General features: G+C 37.9%; 1 protein-coding gene across 2 annotated transcripts in view; it reads right to left on the bottom strand.

Annotated features, from left to right (window-relative positions):
• Nucleotides 1–15,817, bottom strand: part of STX18 (syntaxin 18) — a 50,290-nt gene that overhangs the window by 5,303 nt on the left and 29,170 nt on the right. For both annotated transcript variants that reach the window (XM_060777980.2, XM_067468955.1), the window contains exons 2-9: nucleotides 13,058–13,125; nucleotides 11,089–11,204; nucleotides 10,925–11,002; nucleotides 9,068–9,134; nucleotides 7,178–7,290; nucleotides 2,845–2,933; nucleotides 1,491–1,549; nucleotides 492–561 (exon numbers count right to left, since the gene is read on the bottom strand). In XM_060777980.2, coding sequence (XP_060633963.2) covers nucleotides 492–561; nucleotides 1,491–1,549; nucleotides 2,845–2,933; nucleotides 7,178–7,290; nucleotides 9,068–9,134; nucleotides 10,925–11,002; nucleotides 11,089–11,204; nucleotides 13,058–13,125 — 660 coding nt within the window. The remainder of the gene's footprint in view (nucleotides 1–491; nucleotides 562–1,490; nucleotides 1,550–2,844; nucleotides 2,934–7,177; nucleotides 7,291–9,067; nucleotides 9,135–10,924; nucleotides 11,003–11,088; nucleotides 11,205–13,057; nucleotides 13,126–15,817) is intronic.

Genomic DNA, 15,817 nt, shown 5'->3' with positions numbered 1-15,817 from the left:
ACATATTTTTGTTCTCCAATTTGGTTACAGAGTGTGATTCCAGGTGGGAAGGTCTGACCAAAGCAGGAGATCAGAAGAGGAGGACTTTATTATTATTAAGTTTATTTATACACTTTTTGTCTCCACAAGGAGGCTGAGGTGGTTAAGTACAGAAGTGTTCCCTGGCCTGCGGGGCAACGGGTCATCTGAATTATACAAGCTCTTCTGGCTGTTATCAAGCCTCAGTCTCCATGGAACAGATACTTTATGCTTCCTAACCCTTATGTATCTGTTTCTTTTGACTCTATCATTTAGATCAGGGTGAGAAAACTATTTCTTACCTTATATTGTTGGACCAAAATGCTGACAAGTGTAGTCTGACAACACTATATGGCCTCAGGTTACTTACCTCAGATCCATAATCACCAAAATTCCCATTTAAAAAAAATGATACTATGATTATATATATCCAAACAGTGGAAAGGGAATAACATTAAACTTGTTGTTTTTACCTGCTGTAGGACTTTTTCTGTGAATATCTCCTGAAGCCTAGATATTTCAACGACTTTCCCTTCAATTTGTCTAAAAAAGAAATCCAGGAAAAAAAATCCACACTTTGCCAGGACAATAATTCATCATTGTATAGATCAGGGCTTCTAAAACTTTTCCCACTTAAAACACCTTTTCTAGCCGAGGATTTTTTTCATGACCCCAGGTATAGAGGCATATTAAATAGGTATAAAAATCAAACATTTATGGAAAATAAATCAGCATTTGCAAGGCTTGCTAAACAGTCCGATTTTCCTTTTTGTGGTTATAACTGAATCATTTTCTGCAAAGTCCACTGTAAACATTACATGTTGTTGCAAGCAGATTTGTGTAAACTCAGAAAACTCTTACTGTTGCCAATTTTTTCATGACCCTAACATTGAACCCCAACATTTGGGATCGGGACCCAGTTTAAGAACCACGGTATAGACTAAAGTATCTATCATACAATACATTTTTAGAGACTGAAGATGTACAAATCAAGAAAGGCAGATGAGCTAAACATACTTTAATTCAGTAGGTCAACAATAAAAGAAGTATATACAGTTGGCTGAACCAATTTAATTGATTCAATATAAATTGGCACTTAAGAGCTGTCATAGTAGTTTGAGCGTTGGACTATAACTCTGGATGCCAAGGTTCAAATCCCTGTCCAGTCATGGAAACCCAATGGGTGACCACAGGCAAGTCACACACTCCCAGCTCCAGAGGAAAGCTCTGAACACATCTTGCCAAGAAAACCCAGTGACAGGATTACCAGATATGCATAACAGCAAGACATGTAAAGAGCACTCAATGGCTCTCCACTATAAAATGCCACACCTAATGGTATATTCATGTTCAATTAAAAAAGAAATGGAGATTGTTCTTCTACATGAAGACAATGGATTGGACAGCAATTGATATGGTGTTTCGAGGTTCATAACAACATACAAAGGAAGAGCACACAGGAAAAAATATACCTCACTTCATCAAACAGGCTGTTCATTTCACCAACAAGACGCTGGTTTTCCTGCTCAAACTGGAAACAGAAATAAAAACAGTCTAAGTTTTCAAGATTCTAAACATCCTCCTTGTAGCAAAAGGTACAAAAGGTGATACACACAGCGTTGTTAATGCTTCTGCATTGGTTTACATTTCATCACATTACACCATTTACATATTATTCTGCCTTTCACATTTCCCCCTTGTGAGACAGGTTTGGGGCTGAGACATCAACTGGGTTTAATGGGTGAACATAAATTTGAACCCAGACTGCTACAACCTGATCTACACTTTAGCAGAAAAACAGCATTAACTATTGCATTGACACCATAGCATCTATGTTTGATTTGGCATGTAAGATTTCATACATGCAATGAAACAAAATAGCAAATACTTTTTAAGTTTGAGTGATTATTTTTTTAGTTTGTATCTATCTGAGAAATATCTTTATGCTCAATAAAAAGGGAAGCAAGCCTGCATCACATGTAGCAGAAATGTTAGACCCACAATGCAACCGCTGGCTTACTTTGTCTAACAATTAAATCAGTGGTTCCCAACTTTTTTTTGACTAGGGACCACTCTCCAACATTAGTACAAAAAAGAGGTTATGAATCAGTTTTTGGTCAACTTTATATTTGGTTTGGTTATTTGGGGTGCTGACTCAGAAAACTGCATTGGATGGACCACATCAGCTCTAGTTTCTGGCACAGTATATATATGCCATCCAATAGTTGCCATCTGCTTACCACAGAAAACCATATTTAACAATCTAGAGCTGATGTGGTAGTAGTAATATTTGTGGGTAGTCAGCCTCTCCCCTCCTGACATCCCTGTTCCTTCGGCACTATAGGAAGGTTATGCAAGACCAGTCACTTTAGTTGCCACATAGTTTCGAGGCAACGGTGTAGTAATGGTGAGGCTGTGGACCATATTGTTTTTCTTGTGGACCACTGGTAGTCCACGGACCACAGGTTGGGAACCACTGAATTAAATGTTGTTTAAAAGGAATTACTTTTGGTTCAACTAGATATAACACCCACTGAAATCTAATTCCACTTAACAGGAAGAAAAATAACAAATGCCAAGGCAGCTACAAGCATTCTAATTTTCTGCAACTGTACTGTTTTATTTATTTTTTAAAAGTAAACTACTTATTTAGCATTGCTCAATTAGAAAGAAATGGGAAAGCAATTAGAAGTGTCATGCGCAGGAAACTCTTGACAGAAAAGCCATGGGATCCACTGTGTACATTGTGTCAATTACCAGTATATATTCAATAGCCAGAGATCTGGTTAGCTAGTGAACAAGTTAACTAATTTAAATTAAAATTACCATTTGAATTTCTTCAGGTGAAAGCTCATCTTCTCCTTTGCTATCACCCCAAAGTCCAAAATTAGTATGTTCATCTATCACATTCTTATCTGTAAAGCGAAAAATGGTCGGGGGTTGGGTCATTAAAGCTGTAACCATTTAATAAAATTCCCTGTAAATATATTTGTCTCAAGTTAAAGAACTATACTTTAATTCTTTATATCACATTTATACTTCTTAATGGATACCAAGAAAAGCTTAAATAGTCAAGATTTCCTAGACTTTGGAAAAGACAAGTAAATAAAGGGGAAGTATGTCACACTCATTTTACTCACCACAAGTTTGTGCAGTATGGAAATAGATGCTGAAGATCCGTATCTAGTTTTCACGACCACTCTCAAACCTACACCTGTTGGTAGACTCTACAAGCTATCTGGAATTGCCTCCATTGATGTGTGACAGGAAGTTGCTGCTAATTGTGACTGACATAAAGTTGAACACTGTGAAAGCCATCCACTGCACAGCTATCAGCCTCTTTCCAGTAAACTCAAATCAAGGAAAAGTTTCATGAGAACCACCATTCCTCTTAATGTTCCTCCAGCAACAGCAAGCGCATCCCTCTGGGCAGCTAAACCAGGAAATCCCAATTGGATGGCCACCCCTGAGGTCTTCCTCCAGGGGCAAACCAAGAATGGTCAACTTGGAAGTCTTCTGATCAGACTCAGAAGTGGAGTAGGCAGATCAAAAGACAACCTGGTAAAATGGCATCACCTAGAAGAATCCTTCACCTTGTGTGATTGTGGAGCAGAACAAAGAACTCGGTACCACTATGCTTGTCCACAATGCCCTGCCTCATGTACAGAGGAAGAATTGTTTAAAGCTACAGACAATGCGGTCAAAGTTGATGAGTTCTGGTAAAACATTATTTAGCCTCTTGTGCTCTTTTTATTTTTATCAGTTTTATACTTATGTATGCAATGCTTCTGACACAAAATAATATTACCGCTCTGTCTTTTGGTATTTGAGGACTTATTCTCCTTTCCCACATGTCATCAATCATAAAGGTCACAAATTTTAATAATCTGAAAGCTAATTTTTGGATGCTCAATGCTGTACCCAATATGGGAAGGGAAAGTATACTAGTGAGCACATTAATAGTACTCCCCAGTATGGAATGGACCAATGCTATGAGTATAACCCGTGCTTATCACTTTCTTTCACTTGGATGAAAAGGCTGTAAAAATTCTGCAAACCAAAGCTGTACAAGGTAAACTATGGGAAGCTGCACTCCAATGGAATCCTAAAAGTATATTACAGAACTATCAGGTCATTTTGGTTAAACTGTAGGATGTATCCAACTTTGCTTTAGCTATAACATTGCTTTATGCAGAAAACTAATGCAGTTTTAATTTTTGAAAGTTCATCTATGGTTATTTACAGTATTCAGGAAATAGGAAAAGAGCCAACTTAAAGTATAATAAAGGAATGGTAAATAGCACTTTTATTATCCCGTAGGAACCAATTATTTTGAAAGCCTACCAGTGCTAATAACATGTGGCACTTAAATTTAGGTCTCTCATCGCTAAGCAAATGTAACCAAGAGAAATATCAAATGAGGAAGAGGCGAGGCAAGCTCACAGCAGTGGTTTCCCTCAGCACCAACACAGTTTCTGTTGCTATAGCACCGCTTATTCTGCATGAAATACAGAAGAAACATTTTGAAGCATGAAATGTTTTAGTGGGTGCATTAACGTTGGTAGAAACGGGTTCTGTGTTGCAGAAATGAACCAGTTCTGTTGTCAGTGATTTCAGGAGGACTCACTTATTCTTTTATGTAGGCTCTTTCCAAGAGAGGGCTCACATGATGCAGAAGATGCTTCAGAGGAGGAACAAGGAAATGTATTCTCTGCCCCAATATGACAAGCAAGAGTTCTTTACTTTTTCTTGTATTAAGAATCCTCATTCACTTTAATGGGAGGCAGCAAATAAACGAACAGCACTGATCTCTATTTCTAATGATTTTAGTTTCCAAGAGGTGGGGACACAAGTTTGGCTCCTCAACTTACAACTAACCACAGCACTTTGCACCCTCTGTTTGAGCATAAAGCTTCTCAGAGGGAATCTAGCAGATATGGGGAGATGAAAAAAGCAGACTCTGCGTGGGTGTTTGGAGAGATTACTTCTTTTGTTTGACACAAACTGGTTTTGGCTATCCTGATGTGTTTATGAGTATGAGAAGACAATACATTTAGAATTAATCTCAGCTGCAGGTAGAGTTGGGTCTCAATTTTCGCAGGCATTAGGGTGGAGAATCCTTGCAAAAGTGGGAAGAAACACAGATATTTTGAGCCAAATTGGAATTTTGCTACAGACTCCTATGGCAAAAATCTCCACTTTGCTCTCAGACAGTCTCTGGTACCTTTGTTGCCAGTCTAAAAGCTTTAACTCCCCTTTTTGATTTCTTTCACCTTGAATGCAAGCATTTTGCTGACATCTCAGCTGTGACCTCGGCCCAGACACAGCTTCGGAACATCAGCCCCCTGCTGCCTCTACCCCCTCAGGACTCAACATTGATGTGAAGCCACAGGCAGATAAAATGAGAGAGGAAGCAAAGTAAAAGGCGAGAGTTGCTTCTTGCTGCTCCTTCTGCTGGCCAAGTGTGGGAGAGAGCATGTTGGAACCTTTTTATTTTCCACAGTGAAGTAAGGATGTCTCCAGTAAGTAAAATGACTGGTTAGCAGGCATCCTCAAATTGTGGTCCTCCAGCTGTTTGGATCCTCAACTCTCATTATTCCTGACCACTCAACAAACTGGCTAGGGTTTCTGCAAGTTGGAGACCCAAAGAGCTGGAGGGCCACAGTTTGAGGATGCCTGGAGTAGAGGGAGATACCACCATACTGGATTACCCCTCATTCTGACAGCTTTTTCTTGTCCAGCAGAAGGAAAAAAAATGTGACCCTTTGCCTGCTTGTTGTTGCTTTTGCTTCTGAGAATGCCTCCTCTTCCCCTACTCTTTAGTGAAGTGAGGGAGGCATGGAGGAGATGGATTTAGCAGCCATTTTATTTTTCACAGCAATGTGAGGATGTTCGCAGTGGGTAAAAGGGATGGAGGCGGAGAGACAACCACGCAGCTTTCACTTCTTTGACAGAAGGGGCAACAAGAAGTTACTTTTCTCCATTTCTCCCTCTTTCCTCCTACTCCTCTTTAGCTGGCCTTGCCTTATCATATCACTGGATGTTGAGAGGGCAGAGACAGCAGGGGGCTGATGCACCCAGTGAGTGGTGTGGGATGGAGGAGATCCCTGAATGGCACATGCGCTAAGAATGTCTAACACAGCACATCAGCATGCAAGAGAGAAAGTGAGTGGATACTCAGAACTGGCAGGCAAATAGCAGACAGAAACCACGTCAGTTGTAGCTCATGCACATTGTAGGTTAGTGTTGGTGTGAAAAGAGATGGAGAAGAGGAGGGCAAGTTGCTACAGCTGCTGCAAATATCTCCATTAGTGTTAGCATTCTTCCTTTTCTTCTCCTTGAGAGATGGAGGACAACACTGCAGAATATTTAGTTAGTAGTGTCATCACGCAGTGGGTAAGGCTTGGAGATCGATTGCAGAGGCTACAAGCGCACATGTAATCAAATTCATGGAAATAAAACCCATTAAAGTTGAAGGCCAACTGTACATATGTTGAGTTGCAAAAAAAAAAGTGGGAAAGAGAAGTATTAGGAAGTTTGGATGGGCCCAGATTATTGTTTTTGCTGTAGAAAGCATCAGGAAAAACCTTAATTATTTAAGTTTCCTTAATTTCAATCAGTCAGCCTGCTGCAACACTGATTATATCTCTAGCACTCTGCCTTCTTGATTGTTCACTCTCTTAAATGTAAAGCTTTTAAATGGTCTGGATAAAGGCCATTTAAACAACTTATATGTCCTAAATAACAATGCAAATCTAAGAAATATAACACACTAATTTATAAATAGATCTTAATATGTACTTCTTGGAGTTTCTAGGGTAGTATGTTATATATTTTAAGACCAAATAAAATAGAAAACAAGTATTATTTGTTCCTTTGATCTGTAGTCTAGTAAGTATATGGCATAATTGGCTAAAAACACCCACTGTGAATGTGAGTGCATTAGATACCTACTAGGGGTCTAAAACACTACCCAAAGCAGCAGCAGCAATTACTCCCACTATTACGGAGCTTAGCTCTGCTCTTCCCACCAGGTATCCCTCCTTCCTGCCAAAAACCAAATACCCTGGAGCTTGTGGTTCTTGATATAACATGAAGCTTACATGCATACAAACATCCAAAACTTGGAACTTGGTGATAGTGTAGACAGAAATGTCACCTTTGCTGATTTCACAAACGGATTTTTCCTCCAGTTCATCTGAAGACGTTTGGACATTTGTTTCGGAGGAACTCGTTTTGGATTTATTGCTCTGTTCAGGCTCAAGTCTGGATCTAAGGGAAGAAAATATACAAAGTATTGATAATCACTTGTCGCTACACTGAACGGATATCCACAGCCTTGCTTACAACACTTTCTGACCATGTTAACATACTATGCACATGTCATATCATATTGCAAGGCAATCTTAATGTACTCACACCTTTTCTTTTTGTGGCTGTAATGAATACATTACTTTCTGTAACCAGATATAATTGATACTACTATGCTGCCATCTTGAACTTTCTCAGCATTTATATAGAGCATCTTGTAATTTTATAAAAAGGGCAGTTCTATTTTGTAATACATTATGAATGCTTGGAAATTCATCAACTGTTAAAATAATTTCTTTGTTGTATTGTCGAAGGCTTTCACACTCAGAATCACTGGGGTGTTGTGTGTTTTCTGGGCTGTATGGCCGTGTTCTAGCAGCATTTTCTCCTGATGTTTCGCCTACATCTGTTGCTTGATCCTCTGAAAAGGCTGAAGAGGCTGATCACAGATGCAGATGAATCGTCAGGAAAAAATGCTGCTAGAACACAGCCATACAACCCATAAACCCCCCTAATTTCTTTATTAATAGTGTTTTATTGGAGTTTGAGTGTGAGAAAGACAGGAATATATAGGACATTAGATGTATTGTAAAAACAGCCAAGCAGCACTCCAAACAAAAGAGTGTTTATTTCAGAAAAATGCTAAGACTAAGTAGTAACATAAAAAAATTTAAGATTGTTTGGTTAACTGCTTCTGCCCTCCTCTGTAGCACAATGAGTAGCACACTAATGCATTTTGAGACCAGGTTTTAAGAATAATTAGGCTGGATTAAGTCTAAAGAGAAGGGCATATGCAAAACTTTATTATTTTTTTAACCTTCAAGATTAAAACTGTGGAATCCTAAGAACTGAGGCTACAGATCAGTGGTTCTCAACCTTTTTTTGACCAGGGTCCACTCTCCAACATTAGTACTAAAAGGGTTACAAATCAGTTTTTGGTCAACTTTAGATTTGGCTTGGTTATTTGGGGTGCTGATTCAAAAAATGCACTGCATATACCATGTCAGCTCTAATTTCTGATAAAAAATATACACCATCCAGTAGTCACCATCTGCTCGCCCACAGAGAACCATATTTAATAACCTAGAGCTGATGTGGTAGTAGTAATCTTTCATGGTTAGTCAGCCTCTCCCCTCCTGACATCTCTGTTGCCTCAGCACTGTAAGAGGACTTTGCGAGACCAGTCACTCTCCTTGCTGCATGGTTTCAAGACAACAGTGTAGTAATGGTGAGGCCGTGTATATTTTGGTTCTTGCAGACCACTGGTGGTCCACAGACAACAGGATGAGAACCACTGCTATAGATCTACAAGTTTTCTCTTCTTTCATATGCTCTTGGATTTGACTATTGCACTGTAGGCAGGTGTGGTCAAGGGCATGTATTTTCTCCATTATTATTTGATGCTGAATTAACAGTGTAAGAGGATGCATGTCTACCGAGCAGTAAATCTCACTGTATTCAACATGGTTTGCATCCTGGAGGCTAAGTAAGATTGCAGCCTTTATCTGCCAAAATGGAGAATAAAACAGGAAAAAACAAGCCTGTTGTAACCTATTTACATAAGAAAAGCAGAACAAAAATGTTTAAAATCTCTGTCATCGTTTAGACAGATGGTCCAAAGATGGCAAACATTTACATAATTTCAAAAATGGAAGAGAGATCACTAGTGTGGATAGACATTTGATTAGACCATCAAATACAATATCAAAGTCTTAAATTTATAAGGGGTATTACTTACAATCTTTTCTTATCAACAACTCGCTTAACTCGAATAGCTCTTTGTTCTGAATACAGCTTACACACTCCTGTTAAATGTGAAAAAGTCTTATAAGCAAGACAGAAAACAGTACCCATGAAGATAAAAGCTATTTTGCTGGACTGTTCAGCATTTTGGCTCACAAGCTTGAGAAAGCACATGTCTGTTGTTATAGCAACTGACAACTACAGATACACTGCCTATGGACATGGAAGATCAATCTTTAATTACTGTTACAAATGATAATAAGAAATCTTCCTTGTTCTGCCACAGCTCCATGACTGTTGATCTATTTCTGGCAACAACCCAAATATTTGTCAACTGAGGTCTGATTGGTGTTAATCCTTGTTTTGTTTAGGCCTCATCAACACTGCCATATAATGCAGATTGAACTGCATTAAGTATATGAGTCTATACTGGCACATAATCCTGTTAACTTGTATTATATAGCAGTGTAGATGGGGCCTAAGGCATCAAGTAATATATGACTATTTATTAAAGCCTTACTGATTTACTTCCAGTGCTATGTACATGGTTTAAAGCTATTTTAATCTTTTAAACTTATTTTGACATGTTAATATGTTTAATATGTTTTAGTCTATTAAAATTATTTTCATAGTTTTACATTGTTTCAACCTATTTGTACAGATTTTATTTGTACGCTAGCCTGAGATATTTTGATATAGATGGCAGAAGAAAAATATTTTAAGATTTATAAATGCTTATAATTACATTATGGGATATTGAATACTCTGCTGCTACTAGCTGTATGTCAATAGTAAACTTCGTGGAATATACAGAAAGCGGAATAGCTAATATACCATATATATTTGAGTATAAGCCACGTTTTTCCGTTCTTTTTTAGGCTGAAAAGGCCCCCTTCGGCTTATACTTGAGTCAAGGTTATTATTATTTTACTTTGTTGTTGTTGTTGTTGTTATTATTATTATTTTATTACATTCATTATTTCACTCTATTATTACTGTTATTATTACATTTTCTTTAGCTTACTCTATTATTATTATTATGTTTCATATTTTACTCTCTTTATTATTATTAGAAGGATACATAAGCACATTTACACTGAAGAAGGTTAGAATAATGTTTAATCAGAGTTGGACAGACTTATCTTAAATTACAGTTTTATATAAATATTCAAAAACATTTAACCTACGAATGCCTCAATTAATGTAATTTTATGGGTATCTATTTTTATTTTGAAATTTATCCATAGCTGCTGCATTTCCCACCCTTGACTTATACATTTTGCAGTGTTTTGAGGAAAAATTAGGTGCATCGGCTTATATTCGAGTCGGCTTATACTCGAGTACATATGGTATATTAGCCAAATATTATTACATTTGAATTTTGAGGGTCTTTATTTGATCCAAGCTTCTATAATCTGTAGTTTTCCAAGAATATGGACTCCATTTTTTTCAGTGGCTTACTAATATGTTGGTTCAACAAGTTGCCTGAACCTAGACAATTCTTTTCCTTCCAAAGTCAATTTAAAGCTACTATGTAGCTTTTCAATTTTAAGTTGTATTATATGTTATCACCACTACCTTCATATTCTGGTTTGCTTTAGTGAGAGGGGAGATAGGTCTTTTTTGTTACAATGAAACTTAAGGCATGATATTAGGTTGAATTGTAACAGAATCTTGTAAATTGAAGTCCTGAAACTCAGTTGATTCAATATGCAAAACATAGAAACACTTTTAAAAGTTCCATCACAATGGTGACAATAGTAACATATTTTGAGATTTAAGTTAGAAATAGTTCTGGGAAAACACTACAAACACAAAAGACTATTATTGAAAGAAAAATAAAACAGAATACTTTTTAAATAGTCTCCAATGAAATCCAAGACAGCTTCTCTGTGTTGCTTCACTTGTGGGGAATGAATATCCTTGTGAGCTAAAAAGAAACAAATACAAAACATTATTCTTCTGAGACCTCTTTAAGTAAGTTGCTGAAACTGTGTACTATTTAAATCTGTCTACCTTCTGTTCTAAGTTGCTGAATTGCATCTGCACACGTTCTCATAAATGTTTGGGCATCTTGGTCGATTTGATCTCGTTCATTGTCAGTCATTCGCACAAATTCAGACATGGCATGGCTGGAGGAAAACAACACATTTATTTTATTTTATTTTAAAAAAATCTATGCAGGACATTTCATTCTTAGATCATTTTCGTTCATTTGTAGTAATGAAATTTGCTTCTTTCCTCAATTCTAGAACATTATTTTACAACCAAAAGCAAGAATAACTTTCCAGTCTCTGTCCCTTATGAGGTCCTTCATCCAGTTCCAAACTCAACCATTTTTGTAGATATATATTTATAACACCTACCGATAGGAAAGTACAAAATGAGAACCAGCTAACACTTAATTTTAAATTGATGTTTAGTATTATTAAACATTGATCACACAATGCAACATATGGGTTTCACGGCTGAGTGGAGATTTCAATACAATATTCCCTAGCCGAAAGTCAATTGGTATCTAATAATTTTGTTTTCTTCCACCAGATAAAACTAATAAAAACTAACAGAACTAGTTCTTATGAACCAACTGTGTGATTCATAGAGACCACAAAGAAGGAATTAATTTCTAGCAGATGAACACTGCCACTTGGTGGCAAAAAGGAATTTCTGCATGTGCCTTGCTCAAAGGGGGGGGGGGGGGGGAGAGAGATAATTCTGTACTTACTGTACTTACATCTTCTTGTGAGATTTTGAATTTGATTTGCAGCACTAGCCTTCTCATCAATTATTAGGAATCATTCTAACAAAAATATTTTTTGCTCCTTTCCAAATTTGATGATCTCTGATGAGCAACTTTCAGTAAATACAAGGGTGGGTCAAAACGTTTTGCCTCCTGTGTCATAAAATGTTACCAATGAACCTGTAACAGCAGAAGTTGCTACAGGTCATAGCCTGAACTGTCCTCGACACAAAACTACCATTCATCATAGTCACCATCAATTTGTACACATTTGCACCATTGTTTAACCCAGGCATCAAAACCATTTTGGAAAAATTGAGGGTTTTGCTTCATGATCCATGATTTTAAAGCTGTTTTAACATCAATCAAGTAATTGAATTTGTATCCACGTAGGTTGTCTTTCAGGGGTGGAAACAGGTAAAAGTCAGAAGGGGCTAAATCATAAACATTCTTCAAGCAATTATGGATATCCTTAGGTGCACAACCTTCTTTTGCCAGAAATTCAATGACAACCCTTTCTTTTAGCTTCGGATTCATGGCTCTAATAAATCAATTGGAAAAAGAAAAGACTATATTGGTAAAGTAAGGTTACCTCTATCATATCATACATAGATAGTCCAGTAACTGTGAAAGAAAGAAAAGTTAGAGCAATTGAGGCATTACTTTTTGACTCACCCTCGTATTTGATGTATTTAAATATTTAAAGACAGTTTGTGATAAAGAAAAGTTAAGACCTGCTGGTCAGGAGCATGAAAAATACAGGGGAAAGGGTGACAAGTCAGTAGACAGAAGCATGTGTATGAGCTTGGGATGGACCAGTTGTTCCCCAATCTCTTGAAATGAGCTTAAGACATTCCCCAAGAGTTTAAGCGTTATGGTTTCTGAGGTTCAGGTACATCTGGTGGCAGTAACTCCACTGTATATTGTCAGAGGCCTAAAAGTAGAACATCTCATTCTGCCAAAATATACCTAATTTGGAAACACTATGCAATAATCAAACTAGAGCATTTGTTTATCCAAGTTAGCATTCTTATCCCATGAACACATGTTCACTATTTTGAATAACTGGACGCGAAATATGGCATAAGGTGCATTTATTTTTTTGAAGACTCAGGTTGGAGAGCTTGGAAAGTTACTTTTGGACAAGTGCTCCTGTGATTACCCAAATGTATTCCAGATCCATATGTCTAATTTTCTTTTCCAGCAAAGTGTCTGGTTTTCTGTTATTCCTATTACAACACGTACCTGTAGGCATTAATGTAGTCTTTCCTGTGCTGCAGAAGAAAATCTTTCAGTTTTCCAATATTGTTGACCTAAAAAAAGTTAATATGTGTAAATACAATAATTAATTATAAAAAATAACACAACCGGGCATGAAAAGAAGTATTAGCATTATTTATGAAGAGCACTCAATTCCAACTATTCTATATATTCACTCCTGTATAAGTCTAGAAATATTAGTCAAAAAATCAACCCCAAAAACATGAGTTAACATTGACATGAGTCAATGTGAGCACTGTACTTTTATTTTAAAAAGAAACTATCTCCTTCTCTGAGAAAAGTGCTGAAAGGCAGGAGCTTAGGCCCCTTCTACACTGTCCTATATCCCAGGTTATCTACTTTGAACTGGATTATATGAGTCTACTGCCAGATAATCTCGGATAAGCAGATAATCTGGAAACATATCCTGGGATATATGGCCAGTGTAGAAGAGATCTCAGTCCATCCTGATAAAACCTAAATGAAGTGCTGACCTCCTCTACACTTTCCACTATGGTGCTGTGTCTGGCCTTTTGGAATACCTGGGTGTAGAAATAGCAGTGGCAAGGATTGTCTGAGGTGGCACTGGTGCTTTCCCCATCCACTAAATCACTTATTCATGGGTCATATCAAAATCATTTTGGCCTCAAAAGTTACTCTTGGTTATGCATGAGGACATATATGAGTATATATGGTAACCCCACTAAGACAGATGAACGTAGGCCTATCTCCCATCAATCTAAGCAATTTACTTAAGGAAATCATATAGCAGCTTTCTTTGAAGAACAATAATGCTTGCAGTCATACGATTTGAGACAACTAGAACAATTACAGCTTCACAGAATATGAAGGCAATCAAGAATTCCCAAGCCTTTTCGATTTCTATTAAAGCTGGCCTCTTCTCAAGAAAAGGGACACACAGCAAGTCTGTGTCCTATGCTCTTGGATCCACATGTCTGTTAAAGAAGAGATACTCAGAATCATTAAAGCAGGGGTCCTCAAACTAAGACCCGACAGTAAGATGTGGCCCTCGAAGGGCATTTACCTGGCCCTCACTCGAAACTTTAGATTTAGGGTTGATCTAGGCCTGAAACTGGAGCCCCCATGGCAGTTGTTCATCAGATTAAGCAGCCAACACCTTGCTTTTGGCCTAAGTTCTTAAGTTGTTCCATCCGTATATTTTCCAGGCCAGCTACTTTGCCATTTTTACATTTATTGAGAGTCATTTCCAATTCAGTAGATGTAAAAGGTTAATAAAGGTTGTTGTTCTCATTATGATTCCACAGCAAACTGCTTAAGGAAAGGGAAAAGCTGCACATCACAAGTGTTGAACCTGACTCCGCACATAGAAGATGGTTTTGAAAGGCAGCAGATTCATAGGCCTGTCAGCAGCATATAGTACTGTAAATAATGGTCTTCTTTTGAGAAAAAAATTATAATATCACAAAGGATTGCCACCTCACTTGCTTTGTAACAAAACAGGGGCGTTTTTATTGAGTTCCAGGATCAGAGATGCAGATGGCGAAAACAGAAGAACAGCCTGCCTCAGGAGAGCGTGCGTGCTCCATCAATGTTTAACATTTACAAAAATGATCAGACACTGACAAAAAGAACAGTTTCAACTATGCTTACGATCTTGCCATCACCACTCAAGCTTTGAAATTGTCTGAAGCTTTAGGTGCTCTTAGTGCCTATTACAGAAAAACCAGCTGACTCCTAATCCATCTAAAATGCAGATGTGTTGTTTTAATCTTAACAGACAAGCATCTCGAGCTCTGAGGATTACCTGCGAAGGAATCCCTCTGAAGCATTGCATCACACCAAAACACCTTGGGAGTTACCCTGGACCATGCTCTGACTTATAAGCACTGCTTGAATATCAAGCAAAAAGTGGGTGCTATTAATAATATTATACAAAAGCTGATTGACAAAACCTGGGGAATCACCAAATACAGTGAAGACATCTGCCCTTGTGCTTTGCTACTCTGCTGCTGAATACACATGCCCAGTGTAGAATAGATCCCACCACATTAAAACAGTGGATGTGGCTCTTAATGAGACATGCCGCATTACCACAGGATGCCTGCACCCGACACCATTGGAGAAAATATACTGTTTAGCCAGTATTGCACCACCTAATATCTGTCGGGAAGTAGCCGTAATGAAAGGATCAAAGCACTGACATCTCCAGCCCATCCTCTGTTCAGGGAGCTGCCAACATCTTAAATCAAGAAATAGCTTTCTAAGATCTACAGAGATACTCACAGGAACACCTCAACAAGTCAGAGCCCAAAATTAGTAGGTTAAAACCCGGAACCTCAATCAGTGGCTGATACCAGATGAGAATCTCCCTCCTGGGCACATAGGACTGGGTGACTTGGAAGGTGCTGAACAGACTGCGCTCTGGTACCACGAAATGCAGAGCCAATCTTAAGAAATGGAGCTACAAAGTGGAGCCCAAGACATGCGAGTGTGGAGAAGACCAAACCACAGACCATTTACTACAATGCGGTCCAAACACATGCACAATGGAACGCCTTCTTACAACGATACCAGAATTTTCCTTTGACCAGAAGTGGCCAGCTTCTGGTCAAAGGAAAATTAGTATAATGCCAAGTTTTTCCTACACAAAGCCTTTCGGTTTTGCTGAGACAAAAGAAAATAGAAAGGGTGTGGCAACCCAAACTTATATAATTTCATTATTAACATTTTTATTCACAAGTGGGTGAATTTCACAGACACAGC

The sequence above is a fragment of the Anolis sagrei genome, chromosome 5 (genome assembly GCF_037176765.1).
Source record: "Anolis sagrei isolate rAnoSag1 chromosome 5, rAnoSag1.mat, whole genome shotgun sequence".
NCBI lineage: Eukaryota > Metazoa > Chordata > Lepidosauria > Squamata > Dactyloidae > Anolis > Anolis sagrei.
This window is presented reverse-complemented; position numbering and strand designations above follow the sequence as displayed.